The sequence below is a fragment of the Gopherus flavomarginatus genome, chromosome 3 (assembly GCF_025201925.1).
Source record: "Gopherus flavomarginatus isolate rGopFla2 chromosome 3, rGopFla2.mat.asm, whole genome shotgun sequence".
NCBI lineage: Eukaryota > Metazoa > Chordata > Testudines > Testudinidae > Gopherus > Gopherus flavomarginatus.
In genome coordinates, this window is record NC_066619.1 from 2,683,415 (window position 1) to 2,705,782 (window position 22,368).

Here is a 22,368-nt window from a genome sequence, read left to right on the forward strand (position 1 = left end):
GGGGCGCTGGCTGAGCCCGGTCTCCGCCGCCCCCCTGACGCCGCGTGCAGCCGGCTCGGCACTTCCGGGTCCGCCCGCAGGTACCGGGACCCCGGCCCGGGCCTCGTGGGGCTGCTCCGGGGGGCGGGACAGGGAGCAGGGCTGGGGGGGAAGCCAGGCCGGGGGGCACAGGAAGGGGCGGGGAGCAGGGATGGGGGGGAAGCCAGGCCGGGGGCACCGGGCCGGGGGCCCAGGAAGGGGCGGGGAGCAGGGCCGGGGGGTACAAGGAGGATGGGGGAGCAGTGACGGGGGGGAGCTGGGGGTGACACGAGAAATGGGGGCAGGGAAGGGGCGGGGAGCAGGGATGGGGGGGAAGCCAGGCCGGGGGGCACAGGAAGGGGTGGGGAGCAGGGCTGGGGGGGAAGCCAGGCCGGGGGGCACAGGAAGGGGTGGGGAGCAGCGATGGGGGGGAAGCCAGGCTGGGGGGCACAGGAAGGGGCGGGGAGCAGGGATGGGGGGGAAGCCAGGCCGGGGGGCACAGGAAGGGGCGGGGAGCAGGGATGGGGGGGAAGCCAGGCCGGGGGGCACAGGAAGGGGAGGGGAGCAGGGCTGGGGGGGAAGCCAGGCCGGGGGGCACAGGAAGGGGCGGGGAGCAGGGCTGGGGGGGAAGCCAGGCCGGGGGGCACAGGAAGGGGCGGGGAGCAGGGCTGGGGGGGAAGCCAGGCCGGGGGGCACAGGAAGGGGCGGGGAGCAGGGATGGGGGGGAAGCCAGGCCGGGGGGCACAGGAAGGGGAGGGGAGCAGGGCTGGGGGGGAAGCCAGGCCGGGGGGCACAGGAAGGGGCGGGGAGCAGGGCTGGGGGGGAAGCCAGGCCGGGGGGCACAGGAAGGGGTGGGGAGCAGCGATGGGGGGGAAGCCAGGCCGGGGGGCACAGGAAGGGGTGGGGAGCAGGGGTGGGGAGCACCATGCCGGCTCTGACCTTCTCCCACCCTTGCAGGATGCAGAGGTGGCCGGTGCTGCTCTTCCTGGCCTGGGCCTGTTTCCTCTTCTTCTCCGGCATCGGTCTCTTCACCAGCGGCTTCCTGCTCATGAGAATCGAGCTCACCAACCGCAGCTCCTGCTCAGACCCGCTGGCTGCCCCGGCCTGGTCCGGGCAGGGGGTCACTCCCAGCGCCTGCTGGATGCCCCAGCGCGTCCCCAAGGCCGTGCTGCTGATCATAGACGCCCTGACCTTTGAGTTCGCCCGCTTCGACCCAGCCAAGGCGCGGCCCCGGCCCTACGAGAACAAGCTGGGCTTCCTGCACCAGCTGGCTGGCTCCCAGCCCCGCCACGCCCGGCTCTACCGCTTCCGAGCTGACCCGCCCACCACCACCATGCAGCGCATCAAGGGCATCACCACCGGCTCCCTGCCCACTTTTATCGACGTGGGCAGCAACTTCGCCTCCTACGCCATCGAGGAGGACAATCTGCTCGGGCAGCTGGTGGAGAACGGTGCGTGGGCCTGGCTCACCCCGGGGTTTGCTGGCCGCGTGTCGTGGGAGGGGAGTTGGCCAGCCAGAGAAGGGAGTTGTGTTGGTCTGACCCATTGGTGGTAGTGTGTAACCGGAGTCCTTGCCCACTCCACAGAGCGTGTGAGGCTCTGACAGCCCCAGCGGGGGACCCTTGGTGCTGGAGCCCTTGGACGCCCCTGGTCCGAACGCTGCGTGTACTGGGAGCTGATCTCAGGGGGAGTGCTTGGTGCTGTAGATGAAGAGACGGGCCCTTGCCCTGAGGGCCTGACGGTCTAGACGTGACCTAACCCAGCATGGGAGGGTGATACAGGCAGAGGAGAGAAGCGGAGGGGAGGGGAGGGCCTGGAGAGTCAGGTCTGTATCCTGTGCACATTGCTGTAGTGTCTCAGTGCCCAGGCCTGCGATGAGCTGACGTTATTGTTACGGACCCACAGGGTCGGTGCTATGGCCTCAGCTTTGGAACGATCTCTAGGAGGAACTGTTCAGTGAGCCAGACCCCCTGGAGGTCTCACTCTTCTTGGCAAGCCATGCGGCTTCACTGCCTCCTGAGACTGGACCTCTGGGCCTGAGGCATGCACAGGATTCATAAAAATGTTACAAATATTCCTACTCTGTCACACCTCGGAGCAGCTTGTCAGCTCTGTGTGTATGGGGGTGAGAGGACAACAGCAAAAGGGGGAGAGGTGGTAGGTAAAAGAGACGTACACGACATGTTTCCATCCAGTGTCCTCTGCGTATTCCCACTCATGGGATTCTCCGACCTGTGCAGCCTGAATGGTAAAATTCTACTAGCAGTAGCCATTGGAGTGTCCAAGTGCCTCCCTTTCCTCCCCCGTGAATGCCAGACCTTCTAGGGCAAGGGTTTAAAGGGAGCATGGCGCTCAGCTGCCTCAGTTCCTTCAGCTGCGGCCAACTGGACAGTTACGATGGTCCTGTGAGATCCTTTCGGATCCCTAGTAGACAGACAGTTTGTGTGGGTTGTTAACGTAAGTGCACAGAGTTATATCATTTATTTAGAGCTAGCTAGTTAAAGGGTAACTTGCCAGATCAGAAGGCTGAGAAGCCTGGATTCAAAAGACCTGTCTCGTGCCCGGTGGTTTTCCCAGCGTGGGATGCACATGCCTGATGCCTGGCGTGGTTGGGGTTGGCATTCTCCCTCTAAATGTCTGACATGCTCAGCACTGGCCACGAGGGCGAAGAAAGTGAGAGAAACAGGCTCCAGGTAATTTTATTGCAGGAAGCTGTGACAGTGGCAGCCGATTCTCAGAAACCAGCTTCATCTGTGCCTCCAGCGAGGAAGAAGTGTAATTCAGCTGCTGTGTCAGGTTGAGGATCTGAAAGAGGAGAAAAGGTCTGGATCAGCGACGAACACAGTCCCGTTTCAGAGAGACTTGCTTGCGGTTCCGAGGAAAAATTTGCAGCCTTCTTCGGTGTCAGCCTGATTACAAAGAGCCAGTCCGAGAGAGAAGACAGGGGCAGAATCTCGTGGTGGAGCCTGGCTCTGGTTCAGGCTGTCAGCGCCGAGGAAGGAGCCATTCTTCTGTGGATCTCTCAATATCGGATCCAATGAAGAGACCTCTGGTGAGGGGTTGCCAGCTAGCACGGCACCGCATAGCGTTACTGTTAAAGCGACAGTTAGCGCCGTCTGTGGCTCCATCTCAGGACACCTCAGGTGTGGTGTTAGAACCAGCCAGGCTGACTGCTTCTCCGAGAGGCAGCAAAGAACAGGATCCAGCCCTTCTGTCCCTTCTCTTGCCTGCATGGGGAATGGACCTTTAGGTGGGCTAGAAGAAAGCTGTCACTCAAAGTACAGAATGTACTGTTTTGTGCTAGAAAAAGTGCTACGGTCTTGAATGGAAAAGGGTTTTATTGAGGATTTTCACGTACACTGGATCCTTCACAACCCCAATTAATTATATATTAGAGCAGCGTTGTATCTTAAGGAGACACCTCTTCTATTATCTTCAGTTAAGGTTCATCTCTCAGCCATGTCAGCACATCATACCTGTACAGGGAAAATCAGTTTTTACTAATGATACAATTAAGAAGTTTTTAAAGGGCCTTAATAATTTGTATCCTCCAGTAAGAACTCCTTTGCCCTTCTGGGATCTGAATGTAGTACTGGCACAAATGGTGAGACCTCCTTTTGAACTCCCGGGAAGCTGTTGTGTTTTATCGATCTGTAAAAACAGTGTTTTTGATAGCAATCACTTCTGCCAGGCACAGAAGTGGATTGCGTGTGATGATGGCTGGGACACCAGTCACTGTGTTTCATAAGCATAATGGTCCTTCGCATGCATCTTAAGGTTTCACCAGGAATACTCTCCGGTTTTCACATGAATGAATTGATCACGTTACCAGTTCAGTCCCCCAAGCCCCATACTTGTGGTGGGGAAGCTAATGCCAGACGTTAGATGTGAGGAGAGTGTTAGCTTTTTATTCAGACAGGACTAGAATTTCAGCAGTCTTCAAGGCTGTTTATAGCTTATGGACCAGAAAACAAGGGAAAAGCTGTTTCTGTGCCATCTCTCTGTAGCTGGCTCAGGTATTTATGAAGCTTGTACACGGAAGGGATTATCCATTCCTCACGACATCAGAACTCATTCAGGTAGATCAAAGGGAGCATGCCTGGCTGCCTACAGACATGTTCCTCTGGGGGAGACTTGCAGAGCAGCACCCTGGCGTTCTGCTCACACTTTCACTAAATGTTCTGTAGATTTGGAATCTAGGTCAGGTGCCATGTTTGGCAAGCAGTCCTGCACTCCTTGTTGGACTAGGCCCCACTCTCCTGGGGCAGGGTACTGCTTATGGGTCTAGCCCGGGAGTAGGAATGGGCAGAGGACACTGGAAGGAAGAAATGAAGGTTACTCCCCTGTAATCGAGGTTCTTCGAGATGGACTCTGCATGTTCACACTCCTGTCCTGCCCCACCGTTCCCTGCTCCCTTGGGCTTATGTGGGATGAAATGGAGGCAGGAGTTAAACCCTGGCCCTAGATGGTCCGGTGTTCAGTGAGGGGGCGCATCCCGTGAGCGTGACTAGGCCGAGTCCATCTAGAAGAACCTCGGTGACAGGCGTAACCGTCGTTGTTCAGACATGTGAAACGGGAAGGCTGTCCCTGGTGCAGCAGCTGCAGAGAAGACGTCTCTTACACCCGTACTGGGGAGACTGTGTGAGGATGCAGCAATGCCACTGCTGTATGTGTGGGGAGGGGGAGGTCGGTGAGATGATCATGGTCTTGAAGGCATGGTGCTGCAGCTGGAGAACCATTGCCGCAGCGTGTAACGCAAGAGCCTGGCCATCAGGATGTGTTGGGCCGGTTTTCGCACTGCCATATCTGGCCCACTCACTCTGTGACTGGTAAGGGAGGCATTAAGGGCCACTGGGCTTGGTGGATTTCTGGTGGGAACGGGGCTGACATCTCCCTAACTCACTTCATACGGGCTTCTGAACAGCTAGCAGGTGATACTAACTTTTGATCACTGAGCCTGGGGGGTGGGGAGTGGTGCTGGCGCTTTGTATCCCATTGCAGTTCTGGCCAGACTCCTCAAGCAGCGTGGGTAAGGCTGGGACCCCCTCCTGGATCCCGGTGCTAATGCCCGTCCTGCTTTCCCAGGGAGGAGAGTGGTCTTCATGGGGGATGACACCTGGGATGGACTCTTTCCCCAGAAGTTCTTCCGCTCGTATTTCTTCCCGTCGTTTAACGTGAAGGATCTTCACATGGTGGACGATGGGATCCTGCAGCACCTCTACACGACTGGTGAGCTGCCATTGCCTGGGGGCTGGGACCGCATTCTCTCTGCAGCCAAATTGCCCCGGGAGCCCAGCCGAAGTTGGGTGTTAGAACTGAAGGGTCACTGCTGCCCAGCTGAGTGCCCTAGGGTGGAGCCCAGCCGAGGACTGTTCTGCATCCCAGCCAGGTCAGGGACATCCTGTCTGCACTGATCGCAGCTGGTAGCCTGCAATGGTCTGCCTGGATTCAGCAGCCCCAGACTCTCTAAATGCCCCTCCTCCAATCCAGAGGGAGTTAAGCATGCTGGGCCTTGCAATCCACAGCCTAGAATGGCCTGGTCTGCTCTGGAAATGCCACACGGGAGTAGAGGGGACAGAGCAGGCATTTAACCTTGAAGGGACCTTATGAAGCTGGTGCCTGCCTGGCTGTCATTGAAACGCTCAGACAGGCACATAATGTTCTGGAATGGCCTGGGCACGCTGGGAGGTGGGGCTTGCTCAAGACCTGGATTTTGTGTGTTTGTAGCTGGACTTTGTCCAAGGCCCAGGACTGGGGAAAAGGTGCCTTTTCCAGTTTGTTTATAGACCTAAAGAAACAATTGTGGAGATGGTCTGTCATTCAGAAAACCAAAAATCTGCCCTGCAGGTAGGGGGAAGCCACCTTGTGGGAGAGTTTTTGTCCCTTAAATTAAAATGCATCTCCTCCTATCTGTAGATCAGAGACGGAACAGTCTGCAGTGAAGTATGTGTCCATAGAGCGTACGGGAGGAGACAGCCTGGGTGCTGCTCTTACTGCAGTAACATCCCCAGTGTCTAGGCCAGTGGTCCCCAGTGTGGTGCCTGCAGGTGCAATGACGCCCGCCAGGGCATCTGTGTGCGCCCGCGTACTGGCCAGCGGACAAGCATCCACCGAAAAGCAGCGTCACCAAGAGGCGTCGCTGCCAAAATGGCACTGATTTTCGGCGGCGATGCCTCTTGACATTGCTGCTGCTTGGTGGCATTTTGGCAGATGCTTGTCTGCCAGCCATAGTCCTCAGTGGCTCATTGTCTGGTACCCGCCACCCGGAAAAGGTTGGGGACCACTGGCCTAGGCCCTTCATGAACCCGGAGGAGAGTGTAATCCCTGCCCTGTGGCGCTAGCAATATAAAAGAAGCAGCAGGCAGAATTACACACATTCAAGATAAGTTTGGTGAGCTGAGTTCTTGGAAGTGCCTTCATTGTGGTGGGCCTCGGTTTCCCCAGCTGTACAATGGGGTGATCGTACCCTCCTCAGTAGGGTTGTGAGGCTCATCTGCAGCACACAAGGATTTTGAGGGTGGGGCTCTGCCAGGTGAGCAGTCCAAGTTTGTGTCTTCATACTGCGTCCTTGCTGCTTCATCTTAATGGGGTGGGTATGGAATATGACCAAGCTGTGTAAAATGACTGGTGTAGAGAAAGTGGGACGTTAGATGGGGTGGGGATCTGAGTTACTATGGAGAATTCTTTCCTGGGTGCTGGCTGTTGAGTCGTGCCCACATGCTCAGGGTTTAACTGATTGCCATATTTGGGGTCGGTAAGGAATTTTCCTCCAGGGCAGATTGGCAGAGGCCCTGGAGGTTTTTCGCCTTCCTCTGTAGCATGGGGCATGGGTCACTTGCTGGGGGATTCTCTGCACCTTGAGGTCTTTAAACCATGATTTGAGGACTTTAGTAACTCAGACATAGGTTAGGGGGTTATTACAGGAGTGGGTGGGTGAGATTCTGTGGCCTGCATTATGCAGGAGGTCAGATTAGATGATCATAATGGTCCCTTCTGACCTTAAAGTCTGTAAGTGAATAGGGAAGTGATATTTACCCCTTCACATAACACAAGAACTAGAGGTCACCCAATGAAATTAACAGGTTTAGCAGGTTTAAAACAAATATAAGGAATTCCTTCTTCACACATCATACAGTCAACCTGTGGAACTCCCTGCCAGGGGATGTTGTGAAGGGCAAAAGTATAACTGGGTTCAAAAAAAACCTGGATCAGTTCCTGGAGGACAGGTCCGTCAGTGGCTATTAGCCAAGATGGTCAGGGATGCGACCCCATGTCCTAGGTGTCCCAAAACCTCTGACTGCCAGTTGCTGGGAGTGGATAACAGGTGGATCATTCAAAACTGCCCTGTTCTGCTCATTCCCTCTGGGGCACCTGGCACCAGCCACTGTCAGCAGACAGGATCCAGGACTAGATGGACCATTGGTCTGACCCAGCATGGCCGTTATGTTCTTACACCTGTGGGGGTTCCCAGCGTAGTGGAAAGAGGCAAGGCAGGCTGATGGAAGGATTGCCACAGGCTGGAGTCGCTGGCTGGCTGGCTAGCAGAAGGGGACAGCTTGTGGTCTAATGTGCCGTCTCCCTTGTTCTGCAGTGGATGGTGGTGAGTGGGACCTGCTGATCGCTCATTTCCTGGGTGTGGATCATTGTGGGCACAAGCATGGACCAGACCATCCAGAAATGGCCAAGAAACTCACCCAGATGAATGAGATGCTAAGGTGACCAGTGCCCTGGGGAGGGGGTTGCCAGCTCACTCGCCTCGGCACCTGCTTTTCTAGGGGTTGTGAGGCCCCTGAACCCAGAGCTTCTCCTCAGTAGCCTCCCAGAGATCCACCACAGCAGCATGACAAGCCCCCATACAGCCTTTGCAGGCAAGCTGGGCAGCAGGGTGTGCTCACTCCACCCGTCACCTCAGAGCCCTGGCTTTGAGAACACAGCAGGGAAATGACAGCTTGAAAACGAGCCTGCCCCGCCATGGGGCCCTGAGGCTGTCCCCCACCAGGAGAGAGAGTCACAGTCGGCCACATGCTGTGACACTGGCAGGGATTGAACCGGGTCGTGGAGAGCAGGGGCTTCCTCCAGACTTTGCCTAGAGAGGCTGTGCTGGAGCCTTCGCACCGAACTGAACTTGCAGAAAATATTCTTTCCCTTTGGGGCCCAGCTGGAATGGAGACAGTGACTCCTGGTGGTTGTGAGGCTCGAGTACAGTCTGAGAAGCACTTCCAGAGCCTTGGATAGAGGGCACTAAGATTACGCAAAGCTTGGGGTCACGGAACAGCTGGAAGGGCTGGGAGTGAGTCACAAGAGCTCTGCCTGTGTGGGGTGTTAGAGCTGGAGCTGGCAGGGCTCTGAGCTGCCGTGCTGCGCACACAGCCACATGGCAGGCTAAAGGCTTTCCTAAAGCATCCAGCCCCCTTCCAGGCATGTTGAATGAGACAGAGGTTTGTGACAGGGCCTGGGCCCCACAGAGGATCAGCTGTGTGGAATGGCCTTCCAGAACTGAATTGTCGCTGCTGTTCATGTAGGATCTAGGCAGGAGTCTGCTCTCTCTGGGATCGTAATAATCTTTGCATTTCTAAGGAGCCCATCAGCATAGCATCTGGGCTGCCACCCTCTGTTGTGGGGAAGCAGCCAGTTCCCAGCACAGGAACAGGCTCATCGTGGTTTCTCAGTGGTGCCTGGTCCTGCTTTGTTGTGCTCAGAGCCCTGCCAGTGATTCATCGCCCCGGGGCTGCATCCGGGCATGAGTCAGGTGGTGACTGATGAGCTGTGTCTCTGGGGGCAGGTCACTGGTGGATCACCTGGCGAACGACACCCTGCTGGTGGTGGCAGGGGACCATGGAATGACGGAGACTGGGGACCACGGAGGAGACAGCGAGAAGGAGGTGAACGCAGCACTCTTCGTGTACAGTAAAACGCCTCTCTTTGGAGCCCACCTTCCCAAGGTAACGGAGAGGGACGCCAGCAGAGCCCTAGTCGGGCATGTACCTGGGATGGGGCCTGCAGGGGAAGTGAGCCCAGGGGGTCCCAGGAGCAGGGAGACATCTGGCCAGCAGCAAGGAAATATGACACGAATCCTTCCCGGACCCAAATGCCTGTCTGCCCAGCCCAGGGCTTGAGTGGATTCCGGGGCTGCTCCTCCTCTGTCTGTGCCCCCAGAGAGGGGCTCTCCCCTCCAGGAGAAAGTGAGGTGGGCGAGACTTTCCCTTCCCATCTGCCCGAGGGTTCAGGGGCCTGCTGCGATTGTATTCCCCACATGGCTCCCTTCCTAGGTTCTTCATCCCCTCTCTGCACCACCCAGCTGAGTGCAGAGAAGCCTGGCAGGGCCAAATTAACCACCAGCCATGCTAGGCCTGGGCCCTGCAGAACAGCTAGGTCCTTCCCTGCAGCAGGGATGGTTGGGATGTGGCCACTGGGGTTTCTAGCTTCTCCATCCCCATCAGAGCAAGGGGCCCAGGAGTTTCCCTCTGGCTCCCAAGCAGGACCACCTTCACTGCCTCCCAGCCCTGCGCTGGGGGTATGCGTGGCAGGCTCACTGGGTTGTGGAGGCAGATGGGGCCTCAGAGGTGCAGGGTGGCAGGTGCCAAGTGCATCTGTGCCCTCTGGCCCCCAGGTTAGCGTAACCCTGCCCGGGAGATCGGTGCGTACTCATCCCCGCTAGTCTATTGATCGGATGGGCTCCCTTTCCTTGTCCTCCTCCAGGAGCCGGAAACCATCCCGCAGGTGAACCTGGTGCCCACACTGGCCCTGCTGCTGGGCGTGCCCATTCCCTACAGTAACATCGGGGAGGTGATGGCTGAGCTGTTCTCGGGGGACGGCGGTACTGCTTTGGCAGCATTCAGTCAGCTCTCGGCGTATCGCATCAATGCCGGACAGGTGGGGGCAATCGACGCTTACCAGACCCATTCCACGGAGAGGCCCAGGATCACAGAGGCAGTGCCAGGGCTGGTTCCCAGTCCCCTTGTCACTCTCTAGCCACACCTCTCGCTCTCCTCGAGAAGGTGGCCTGTTATAATCCTCCTCAGCCAGCTGGAGGGAATCCTGCCAGAGCCGATCTTCCTTATTTGGAGTCAGAAATTGTTTGCTAATACAGGAGTGTTGCTGGGCCTGACCCAGCCACCCCATCCCCCTGGTCTCGCTGCCAGTCCTACATGCCCCCTCCTGCTCACAGTCATATATGACCTTCGAGGACGCATTGCTCTACTTTCAGCCTGTCCTACTGCAGTGTGATTGGGCGACAGCAGCCAGACTCTGAGATTTGCTGGCAGCATCACGTGGAACAACACAGATTATAGAAAACTTCAGCAAGCCTAGGTCCTAAACCTGCTACCTGAGGAGATTGTTGGTGTTAATTGTTAATAGTGCTGTCGATTAATCGCAGGTTTAACCGGACTGTGAAACAATAGAATACCAATTGACATCTGTTACATATTTTGGGTGTTTTTCTACATTTTCAAATATACTGATTTCAATGACAACACAAAATACAAAGTGCACAGTGCCCACTTTATATTATTTTTATTACAAATATTTGCACTGTAAAAAGACAAAATACAGTGTTTTTCAATTCACCTCATTACTAGTACTATAGTGCAGTTTCTTTAACATGAAAGTGCAACTTACAAATGTAGATTTTTTTTTTTACATAACTGCACTCAAAAAAAAACACAATGTAAAACTTTAGAGCCTACAAGTCCACTCAGTCCTACTTCTTGTTCAGCCAATCACTCAGACAAACAAGTTTGTTTACATTTTCGGAGGATAATGCTGCCATCTTCTTATTTACAGTGTCACCTGAAAGTGAGAACAGGCATTCGTGTGGCACTTCTGTAGCTGGCATTGCAAGGTATTTACATGCCAGATATGCTAAACATTCGTACGCCCCTTCATGCTTTGGCCACCATTCCAGAGGACATGCTTCCATGCTGATGACGCTCATTAAAAAAAAGTGTTAATTAAATTTGTGACTGAACTCCTTGGGAGAGAATTGTATGTCCCCTGCTCTGTTTTACCTGCATTCTGCCATATATTTCGTGTCATGGCAGTCTCGGATGACAACCCAGCACATGTTCGATTTAAGACCACTTTACCTGCAGATTTGACAAAACACAAAGAAGGTACCAAGGTGAGATTTCTAAAGATAGCTACAGCACTCGACCCAAGGTTTAAGAATCTAAAGTGCCTTAAAAAATCTGAGAGAGACGAGGTGTGGAGCATGCTTTCAGAAGTCTTAAAAGAGCAACACTCTGATGTGGAAACTACAGAACCCGAACCACCAGAAAATAAAATCAACTTTCTGCTGGTGGCATCTGACTCAGATGATGAAAATAAATGTGCATCGGTCCGCTCTGCTCTTGATCGTTATCAAGCAGAACCCATCATCAGCATGGACGCATGTCCCCTAGAATAGTAGTTGACATATGAATCTGTACTGCATCTAGTAAGTAAATATCTTATGATGCCAGCTACAACAGTGCCATGCGAATGCCTGTTCTTGCTTTCAGATGACATTCTAAACACAAAGCAGGCAATATTATCTCCCATAAATGTAAACAAACTTGTTTTCTGAGTGATTGGCTGAACAAGAAATAGGACTGAGTGGACGTGTAGGCTGTAAAGTTTTACATTGTTTTGATATTGAGTGCAGTTATTTTTTGTACATAATTCTACATTTGTAAGTTCAACTTTCATGATAGAGTTTGCACTACAGTACTTGTATTAGGTGAATTGAAATACTATTTCTTTCTTTTTTACAGTGCAAATATTTGTAATAAAAAATAAATATAAAGTGAGCACTGTGCACTTTGTATTCTGTGTTGTAACTAAAATCGATCTATTTGAAAATGTAGAAAGCATCCAAACTATTTAAATGGTATTCTATTATTGTCTAACAGTGCAATTAATTTTAATTGTTAATGAAGCTTAGAATAATGGGGGACTTCCGGAAGACTGGAAGAGTGCTTCTGTTGTGCCAATATCCAAAAAAGGCAAAAGAGGTGACTCGGAACAAACAGCCAGTTAGCCTGCCACCAATCTTGTGCCAGTAATGGAATAACTGATATAGGATTCAACTGATAGATTTTCAGCAGTGATTTTCAACCTTTTTTCATTTGCAGACCTCTAAAAAATTACAAATGGAGTTGCGAACCCCTCTGGAAATCATAGACATAGTCTGTGGACCCCCAGGGGTACGCGATCCCCTGTTTGAAAACCACTGATTTAAAGGATCAGAATATAGGAAACATTAGTCAGCATGATGTTATGGAAAATCAGTCATGTGAAACAAACCTGATTTCATTGTTTGATGAGATTACAAGTGTGGTTGATAAGGGTAACTGCATGGGTGTAACAGACTGAGACACTTGTAAGGGTTTTCACTTTAAACCCATATGATCTGATTTTTTAAAAACCACTAGCATGATACAATATCAATACAGCCCACGTTAACTGGAGTAAGAACCAGCTAACTGACAGATCTCAAAAACTAGTTGTCAGTGGGGAATTATCCTTGAATGGCGGGTGTTTCTAGTGGGGTTTTGCAGGGATCAGTTCTAGGCCCAGTGTTTTTCAACATCTTTGTCAATGATCAGGAAGTAAATATAAAATCCCTGCTGATAAAACTTGTGGGTGACACACAGATTGGCAGAGAAGAAAGTAATGAGGACAGGGCAAACTGGGGAACTGCGTGAGCTCGTCCATTCAAACAAAATGCATTTTCATACAGCCGCATTTTCATACAGCTGTACATTGAAATGAAGAGTGAGGAGTGAGTTCATTACAGTGTGTACAGTACCTGCATGAGGGAGAATCCCAGGTGCTAAATGGCTCTTAAATCTAGCAGGGCAAGGCAAAGCGAGAACCAGTGGCTGGAAGGCGAAGCCAGACAATTCAGGTTCAGAATGAGGCACATTAGAGGCCTGCCTGGAAGATGCTTTAGTCAGACACAAGTCACTGGGCTCAGTGCTGGGGTAATGGTGAAATCCTCTGGCCTGTGTCAGATGAGATGATCCAATGGTCCCTTCTCTCCACAGTCTCCCTGAATCTCCGACTAGGGCTTATGTACCCCCTGTGTGTGCCCGCTGCAGCCGGTGCTGGGCTGGGCAGAAGAGGGCAGGGCTGCTGCGGGTGGGTTTCCATTGGCAGGTGTTTGGGGACGCTCTGGACCAGCCTCTGTCTGAGGGACGGGGGAGGCGGCAGTGAGCGTCTCCATTGTAACCCTGGCCCTTCTCTGCAGGTGGACCGTTTCCTGCACTCCTACTCGCTGGCTGCCCAGGACCTGCCGGCTGAGCGGCTCCGGTACCTGCGGGAGCTTTTCTCTGCCGCGCTGGAGGAGCACGACCGGCTGCTGGCCCAAGTGCGGGAGGGGCTGCCTGCATCGCCCGAGCAGGAGGCCAGGCTGGGGCGACTGGTTGTCCGCTTCCAGCATTACCTGCGGGAGGCCCGGGCCGTGTGCATGGAGTCCTGGGCCCGCTTCCACCCCCTGCGCATGGTGGCTGGCTGTGCGCTCATCGCCGCCTCCTGCCTGCTCTGCTGTGTTGCCTCGGAGCTGGCGGCGGCCCTGGACTTCTCCTACCAAAGCCGCCTCCTGTACCCGCTTCTCTGGGGCCTGGCGGTGGCGGCTGTGCTGGGGCTGGTCCACCTGCTCACCAGAGAAGGGCTGGACCTCATTCTGGTGGTGTCGTGGTCGGCTGCCGCCTCTCAGCTGGCCTTCTTCTGGCACTCGTGGGGCCGCCGGCCCCGTCGAGCCCATTTGGCTGGTGTCCAGCCGCCGGTGGCCAATGCGGGCCTGTGGCAGAGATTGCGAGCGTGGCAGGGGTTGGTCCTCCCCATGGGCATCCTCTTCATCCGGTGCTGCGCCATGTTCTCGGACAGCTTCGTGGTGGCTGAGGCCCGGGTGGCTCCGTTCCTGCTCGCGTCCCTGGCCATCCTGCTGGTGGGCAAGTTGCACTGGCACGGCCGGCTGACTGCTCCGGAAGCCCCCAAGCAATCCCTGGGCGCTGCCTTTTACCAGAAGGAGAGCTGGCAGCTTCTGTGCCTCCTGGCTGTGCTACTGGCCTGCCTGCGCCTCTCAGGCCTTTTCCACCAGTGCCGCGAGGAGATCCCGCACTGCCAGCCCTCGCCCTTCCTGGCCCCCCTCTCCAGCCTGCAGAGCACTCAGGCCAAGAACCTCTTCTACCTCCTGTGTGTGGCCTCGCTGGCCGGGCTGGTCTACGCCGTGCGGTGCTGGCTGCGGCATTATGGGAACCTGAACAGCGCCAGCCCCCTGGTGCTCTTTGTGCGCTGGGCCTTCCCGCTGCTGGCCGTCTGGATCGCTTGCTACTGGGCCGTCACTTCGGGGGCGGAGGACACACTGGGCAAGCTGCAGGAGCTGGTGCAGGTGGCGCTGGTGGGCTTTCCACAGGCCGTCTACGGCCTGGCATCCCTGGGGCTCCTGCTGGTGCTGTGGACGCCCGTGACAGTGTTCGTGAAGGACAGCCGGGAGTCAGTGGGGCCAATTGTAACCCCTTATCAGGGGGCCCCCAGCTCCCAAGCCGACCTCCAGCACGTCATCCCACAGATCTACAGGAGGATGCAGGAGTCTCTGAAGACCCAGCTAGACAGGGGTCACCGGAGGGCCACGGTGGCAGCCTACGGGCTGGGGAGCGTGTACTCAGCCGCCTTGGTCATAGTTCTCACCCTGCTGGGCCTCCTCCTGCTGACCCTGCACAGCGAGAGGATGAGCCTCGCCTTCCTACTCCTCTTCCTGGAGGGCTTTGTGCTGCTGCGGATCCACGCCTGGGTCATGAGCCTCGCCGGGGATGCCGGTGAGCTGGGGCGGCCGAGGTGGGTTCGCTCTTGGTTGGGGGGTCCCAGACTCTCCTACATGCTGATCCCAGGCCCCGCTGCCCATCCTGGAGCCTGGGATGCACCAAGCCCTGTCTCATGGCTGCAAGAGCCGCTGCAGGCCCAGGCAGCGCGGGCGCTGGGCTCCAAGGGACCCTGCTCTGCGGGGGCTGGTTACTGGGTGCCTGTGTTGTCAGTGGCTCTGGCTGACTGCAGGGTTTGAGCAAGGGGAGAGGGAGAGAAGGCCTGAGGCTGGGGGATAGGCCCCTGTGGGGTGGTGGGGTCCCTGCTGTTGGGGGCGGGGGGGGGGGGGGCGGTTTGACACACGCTCCACACCTGGGCTAACTGCCCAGCGGGAGGGATTGAAGGGCTGCCAGGGTGCATGAGGCCTGCACTGTCCCCCCAGCCTGGTGCTTTGCCCAGGAGGGCATCTACCATCCTTTACTCAGGGGGGAAAAAGGCCAAGGTGCCCAGTGCTGGAGCCGAGGGCAGAGAAAGGGCTGACGCGGCCTTGTCTGAGCTGTGGGTCAGACCATCTCGAGGCCTGTCCCCTGACACTGGTGTCTCTGTCCCTCTCAGAGCCTTTCGTGGTCCCCTGGTACGCGGTCACCGCCTGGGTCTTTGCTGCCACCCAGTTCTTCTATTCCACGGGCCACCAGCCCATCTTCCCAGCCATCCACTGGCATGCAGCCTTCGTGGGCTTCCAGGAGGGCCACAGCACCCACCTGCTGCCCGCTGTCCTGGTGGGGGCCAACACATTCGCCTCCCACATCCTCTTTGCAGGTAAGTGAATTTCTGCTTGAGCCTGGCTGCTTTCACAGGCCGCCCAGCTCGCTGCTGAGGGAGCCAGCCCCGTGGGAGCAGCCAGCTCCCTCCAGGTGGTCTGCAGACTCGCTGGTGAGCTGCAGCCATACCGCTCTCTTGTGACTGGCATCCGAGGGGTTAACAGTCACTGCTGAGCCCTGTGCAGGAGAGCGATCCCCACCCCATCCCGTAGCTGGGTGTGTCCCCCCCATGGGCGCCGGGACGCCTGGTAACTTCCTGTGTCTTTGTCCTTGAGGTAGTTGGCTGCCCTCTGCTCCTGCTCTGGCCCTTCGTCTGTGAGGTGCCCAACTCCCAGAGGAGGAAGCTGAAGAAGGAACTGCGGGAGGAGCTTCAGGAGAAGGAGGAGGAGCCCATGATGGAGATGAGGCTGCGGGAGTCTCCGGAGAGGTTCTCAGCGGCTCTGCTGCAGCTGGGGCTCAAATACCTCTTTGTGCTTGGCGTGCAGGTAGGGGCAGGGGGGCCCAGCATTGACATGGGACAGTGTGGACACCGAAGGGTTAATAACGAACCCCGCAGTGTGGGGTGGGAATGGGACTCTTCCCTGAGCTTGGGGACAACGAGACCTCAGCCGGGGCCAAGAGCGACAGTGGGTGGAGGCAGAGTTCACTGCGGTGCTGCTGGCTCCTGGCCGTGCACAGGGCTCTGTGCTGGGGGCGTGCAACCTGCCCGACAAACCCACCTGCCCTTCTCAGCCACGCCCCTCGGCTCCTGCTGATGGAAGTGTGATTCTGTTCTGAAGTCGTGGGGCTGCTGCCACGCCTGGCCCATGCCATGAAATCCCTGCAAGACGGCTGCGCCTCACTTGGCAGCCAGTCTGGAAATCTGGCTGTGGACATGCTCGGCTTCCAAGTGAAAAATGGGTTTTTCTCCCTGCCAGCGCCATAGTCACAGCCCGGGGTCTCTCTGTCCTGCGTGGCCTGTAGCGAAAGGTTCTGCGGGGAAGAGTTTGCCCTTGATACTATCTGTGCAGCCCTGCCATCTGCAGCGTCTTTGCCCAAGTGCCACTGATTGGAACTGAGTCAATGCTGATGACACTGGCGCACGGGACGGAGGGGACTCAAGCTCCCGCTTCCAGGGCTGGGCTAGCTCTGCAGGGCTCAGCGGAGGGAAAAGCAGTAAAGACATATCTGTCCCTACAGGTGGCAGCTCAGACCCAGGCGCACACGGGGGAGATTTGCTGAGTGAGGAGGGCTATATTGACAGGCACGTTGAGGGGCTGGCACATTAATAGACATCGGGACACTGAGTCCGGGTTGCCCTCAGACCTCTCCAACCTGGTTCTGAAAAGCTCTTGGGACTCCTGCCGATCTCAGCGAGTGGGAGCGCTGCAATGGCTGGGCCCAGTGGGATGAGTTCAGGGTGGATTTCTAGCCAGACCCCCTGGCTTAGCTTGGGCCCATCCAGTCTGAGTCATAGATGGGGCAAGTTCCCTGTGTTAGCCTGAGTATTTCCTTGTGGCTGCTGGGTTCCTTGGAGCTAATGAGCACAAATGGGTTTTCCCGCTAGTCCCCTCGCACTAGCTCCCATGGTGCATTGGCCTTGTACCAGGGTTAAGTGTTGGCTGCATCTTCACTGGAATGTGACGCTGATCTCTGCTTCCCCTCTGCCCCTTCGGGCTGTGACTCCGGGGGTGCCCCCCTAACAGCTCTGCCAGGCGGGGGGGATTAGTGAGCAGGGTCGTGGTAGCTGCTGCTGCTCCTAGCCGTACTCCCATCTATGTGGGGTTGGCTCTTCGAGCCTGTCTCCATTCCAGCGCCTTGAAGCTGTGTCTCGCTAATGCCGCAGCTAGTGAAATACTTTTTCTGTGGTACCCCAAAGGATGTTTTGGGTCTTGCAGCCTTTCTCTTACCCTCCACTCCCAAGTTTAACACCCTGTTTCCTGTATATTCTTCTGATCTGCTTTTCCCATGTCCAAACCGTCTACGCCTGGGCTCCCTCAGCTTTTCTAACATTGGTCCCACCTTCCCACTTCCCCGAATGAGTTCATTCCGAACGCCGGCCATTCTTGTCGCTCCCAGCAGCCATCTTAACGTTCTCATTTCCACTGTAGTCAAGATCTGCTCCTGTCTCTGTCTCACTGCCCAGCATGTGGAGCTGTACAGAAGTGAATTGTGTGTAATTACCGTCTGGTAGCTCTTACTTCTCAGGCTGACCAGCATTCTCCTATGACAGATCACTCCGCTCACTTCACTCCATTTAGTCCACGTCTTTCCTATTCTGCTTATAATTTCATTGTTCACCATTTTCCTGGACTGTCAAACTAGCTACTTGACCTTCATCATCTGCTAAAAGCAGGCACCAAGGTGCCACTCTGCATGTTCTGTGTAAGTGCCTCGAGAAGGGGCTTAGTGCCAAGCCATGGTGTGCTCTGACTCACTAGACACGGCTCAGTTTCTCCGCTTGGCCCTCTGGCAGTGGTAACCACGCTTGCCTACGTCCCGGATGAGTCTGACACATTCTTTGGTCTTTCGTTCTCCTCCCCCACATGACTTCTCTCAAGCCTTCCCAAGATCCATGAACACTGTGTGCAGGGTTTTCCTCTTTCCTCTGTTTTTGCGCAAGCACTCTTAATGCAAAGCGAGCACAAACCCAAACTCACTGGTACTGATGGTAGCTTCTTAAAAACATGTTTTCTAAGTGCCAGCCCTGCAAATTCATCCTGGATTGGAGGGTCCAGCTGGGCTCTCTCCATCTCTTGCATCATCCCCAGCCATAAAGGGTTTGCAGGTTCCAGTGGAGTTGCCCAGGGATAATGGAGGACACAGTCTGGCCTGCATATGCCTGGGACCTAGCTAACAGTTCTGTCGGTGTCTGAGCTGGAGCGATTCCAGATCCCTGTTCTGTAGCTTGGCCCTGCAGAGCTGGTAGGAGCAGGTGTGACTGACACCCCTCCAGGCGAAGGGGCTGTATGCTGAGAAGGGCTGCCTGTACCTTGTCCCTTTGCCCTGTGAAGACCGGGGCACATCAGTTGAGTGCAGCCTGTGGTGTCCTGGCAAGCTGTACAGCTCCCTCTGTGAGACTTCTTCCTTGCTTGGTGTCAAGGTTCCTTCCCCACTCTGAACTTTAGGGTGCAGATGTGGGGACCTGCATGGACCCTTCTAAGCTTAATTACTAGCTTAGATCTGGTATCACTGCAACCATCCAGAAGTTTCAGTGTCTGGATCACTCCCTTTTCCCCCAAAACCTTCCTCTCCCTGGGTAGCCTTGAGAGTCTCCTTCACCAATTCCCTGGTGAGTCCAGATCCAATCCCCTTGGATCTAAAAACAAGGAAAAATCAATCAGGTATTAAGAAATAAAAAAGGGTTTTAATTAAAGAAAAGAGAGGTAAAAATCATCTCTGTAAAATCAGGTTGGAAAATACTTTACAGGGTAATCAGATTCATATAGCCCAGAGGAACCCCCTCTAGCTTTAGGTTCAAAGTTACAGCAAACAGGTAAAATCCTCTCAGCAAAAAGGAACATTTACAAGTTGAGAAAACAAAAATAAGACTAACACGCCTTGCCTGGCTGTTACTTACAAGTTTGAAACATGAGAGACTGATTCAGAAAGATTTGGAGAGCCTGGATGGACTCTGGTCCCTCTTAGTCCCAAGAGCGAACAACCCCCAAAACAAAGAGCACAAACAAAAGACTTCCCCCCACCAAGATTTGAAAGTATCTTGTCCCGTTATTGGTCCTCTGGTCAGGTGTCAGCCAGGTTTACTGAGCTTCTTAACCCTTTACAGGTAAAAGGCATTAACCCTTAACCATCTGTTTATGAAACTTGGTTATAGTTCTTCTCTTTGTGTGTGGCTGATCATCCTAGCCACTCCCCACAGCCTGGGGGCCTGGTGTCTGCCCCCAGGAGATACTGGTCTGGCTGTCCCGTCTCCCTCCTTGAAACCCATGCATTGGGGAGACACTGCACGTCTCCAGTGGATGCAGCCCCTTCGGAGGTGTGTGCACAGAGTGTGTGCCCCATGAGGAGAGAAGGGAGTCCCTTTTGGGGTGTTAATTAACTTGCTTTCCCATGATACTTGCTGCACCTGGCCCAGGGACCTGCCTGGCTTAATACCCCTTGCCATGGGCTGGGTGAGGCTACTAAGGGTGACGTGTGACTCTGCCTTCTCCTTGCTCTTCCCCACAGCTCCTGGCCTGTGTCTGGGCAGCCATGGTCCTCAGGAGGCATCTCATGGTCTGGAAGGTGTTTGCCCCAAAGTAAGTCCCAGGAGCTCTCCTCTGTCCTTGGGTCGGCCTGTTTTCCTGGCAGCTTGACTGATGGTCATAGATTCCAAGGCCAAAAGGGTCCACTGGGATCATGTGGCCTAGCAGGGGGTGCTGCAGGTCAGATTTGGGGGCATGGAAGAGCTGTGGAGTTGGCAAAGCTCATACAGCGAGATGAAGGGCGATTAATCACTGGAACAGATCGGCAGGGCAGTGGTGATCTTCCCTCGCTTGGAGCCTGTAAGTCCAGGCTGAATGTTGTTCTGAAAGACACAAGCTGTTGGGCTAGAGTCAGGACCCAGTGGGATACCCTGGCCCGTGCTGGGCAGGAGGCCCGAGATCTGGCTTTGGGATCTGTGACCCTGCAGCCCCTCACTGTCAGGAGAGTCAGATTCAAAATAGAAACATAGATTTGCAAGAGCAGTCTATGCTGGGGGCATGGGGCAGGGGAGGTGATGCTTGCAGGGGAGGACTGTGGTCCCTGGAAGAGACGTTGGGTCCAATGCATGCACTGTGTCTGTCCTGCCTGCAGGTTCCTCTTTGAGGCTCTGGGCTTCATGGTGAGCAGCATCTGCCTCCTGCTGGGGATTTTCCTGGTGATGCGTGTGGACTGTGCGGTCAGCGCCTGGTTTGAGCAGCTCCAGCCCAGGTAGCATCTGAGCAGCCGAGATGCAGGGAACCCAACGTGGAGCATCATCCCCTGAGGAGATGGCTGGGTCCCTGTTTTGCAGGCCTGGCAGGACCTGGGAGCCGCCACCATGGACAGTAGCTGGGGATTATCCCCGTCTCCCTGCTGGGTGCGACAGGGCGGGGCTGGCTGGTCTCTGGCCTCACTCACTGTCATTGAACTCTGAGCTCAACTTCATTGCCTCCCGCCAGGTGGGTTTGGAGCCCAGGCCAGGCACATTCAGCCACAACCAAGGGTCTGTTGGGGGAGGGGATGAAAGCACAAAGCCTCAAGTGCCCTCCTGTAGCTGGGTCTTACTGGCATTTCCCTGACATCTCTCCTTGCTGGGCAGAACACACCGCAGGCCACTGCAGGGCTGTGCGCTGCCTTGGGGCAGAGACGGGGCCTCGTCTACTGAGGAGCCCCTGGGGTGTGTGGGCACCAGAGGAGTGACCTCCCTGTTCCCTGCCCGTGCAGCAGCCTCCTCTCGGTCCCTGGCTCCCAAAGAGGGGAGTCTGGGCAGTGCACGTCCCTGGACTCGGGCAGCAGCAGCTTCTCAGAGGCTGCTCCACCCGTGCTGAAGGAGGAATTGTCTGCTACCGTGTGATGAGGATGCCTCCTGCCTCACTGATTCTGGTCTTCCTCAGGGCTGCACGTGGGAGTGCCGCACCCTGCTTAAGAGAGTGTGTGTGAGTGTGAGTGAGAGTGAGAGGCCAGAGAAGCCTGCACAGCATGGTGCTGTCAGACGGTACCTGGGGCTGGGTTAGCAACAGTCTGTACAAAGTCTGTGTGGAAGTGCTGGGGAGGGAGACAGCAAGGAGGGAGGGAGCTGGGCCCAGGAATTAAATCCTCTCTGAGCCAGGGCTTCAGCCTTTTCTGGTATCCAAACAGAGGCCTCGGCTGTAGCAGCCACTGCCCCCATCTCCTGTCCTGTTGCAAGTCTTTGAGTCTGCTGTGGAGCTGTGGCTGCTCCCAACCCCAATCTTGTGATGATGAGTGACCCAAGCAGCGTGGCTGGTTCATGAGCGCAGCTGAATGGCAGCCAGGTAGTGACAGGGCCTAGTATCAAGGCTCCTTGTTAAAGGAGGAAGGGAAAGCCGAGAACTGCAGGCCAAGCCACTGGCATGGGCTCATTGGTGGCCGAAGACCGGTGCTCAAAAGCTTTTGGGAGCAGATAACGCCCCGGCAGAATTGATAGCTTAGCGCCTGCAGAAACGCTGGGGCACCACCTGGGGTTGAGGTTGGGCCACATCTCAAGCTCGTCAGGGTCGGGCCTGGCCGCGTGGCTGGAAGATCTGTAAGAAAACCCCAAGTGCTGGAGGTGGTGGTGGTGATGATTCAGAGCATGGTGCTTTTTGCAGTACTGACCTGGGTGCTCCAGCCAAGGGTGTTGTGCTGCTCTGGGTGACGTCTCAAAGGAGCTGTCCCAAACTCACTCCTACTATTTATGATCATGAGATTGTATCCCTTCTCCACAGGGGTTAACCATGGGGCCTGGCTAAATTCCGTTCTGCCTCCCTAAAGTCCCCCTGCAGTTATGGTTGTCTTCACTTCCTGCCCTAAGCCATTGTGATACTACTTGGTGCTATTAAACCCTGCTCTCTCCCCCCGCTGGGGTGGGTGAAGTGATCTATGCTGGGTAAAGCAGCTCTCCAGGGCAAAAGGAGCTGAGAGCTCTTTGCCTGGGTCATTGAGCCCCGTCTCTTTCTGGCTTTGAACCAGAGCTGTATGTGTCTGACTTCAATTCACTGTGCTGTGGCTAGAGCAGTTCTGGGCCCTGCCTGTGGGTCCTTTTGTGGCCCCCAAAGTTATCCTGGCTGCTGAACTGCTGCTG

At 55.5% G+C, this 22,368-nt stretch overlaps 2 protein-coding genes across 7 annotated transcripts in view; both read left to right on the forward strand.

Annotated features, from left to right (window-relative positions):
- Window positions 1-20,520, forward strand: PIGO (phosphatidylinositol glycan anchor biosynthesis class O). Of its 5 annotated transcripts, none has more exons than XM_050943560.1 (11): window positions 1-80; window positions 976-1,469; window positions 5,104-5,247; window positions 7,610-7,733; window positions 8,801-8,960; window positions 9,718-9,891; window positions 13,250-14,819; window positions 15,418-15,621; window positions 15,903-16,108; window positions 19,791-19,861; window positions 20,400-20,520. In XM_050943560.1, the coding sequence occupies exons 2-11, from the start codon at window positions 977-979 to the stop codon at window positions 20,518-20,520; spliced, it is 3,267 nt and encodes a 1,088-aa protein (XP_050799517.1). In that variant the 5' UTR covers window positions 1-80; window position 976. The 5 variants fall into 5 exon arrangements, with proteins under 5 accessions (XP_050799517.1, XP_050799520.1, XP_050799518.1 ...); XM_050943561.1 differs by having other exon boundaries at window positions 17-68; XM_050943559.1 differs by lacking the exon at window positions 1-80 and having other exon boundaries at window positions 944-1,469.
- The window catches only part of FANCG (FA complementation group G), a 25,230-nt gene continuing 23,313 nt past the window's right edge, over window positions 20,452-22,368 (forward strand). For both annotated transcript variants that reach the window (XM_050943580.1, XM_050943581.1), the window contains exon 1: window positions 20,452-20,746. In XM_050943580.1, coding sequence (XP_050799537.1) covers window positions 20,537-20,746 — 210 coding nt within the window. In that variant the 5' untranslated portion in view covers window positions 20,452-20,536. The remainder of the gene's footprint in view (window positions 20,747-22,368) is intronic.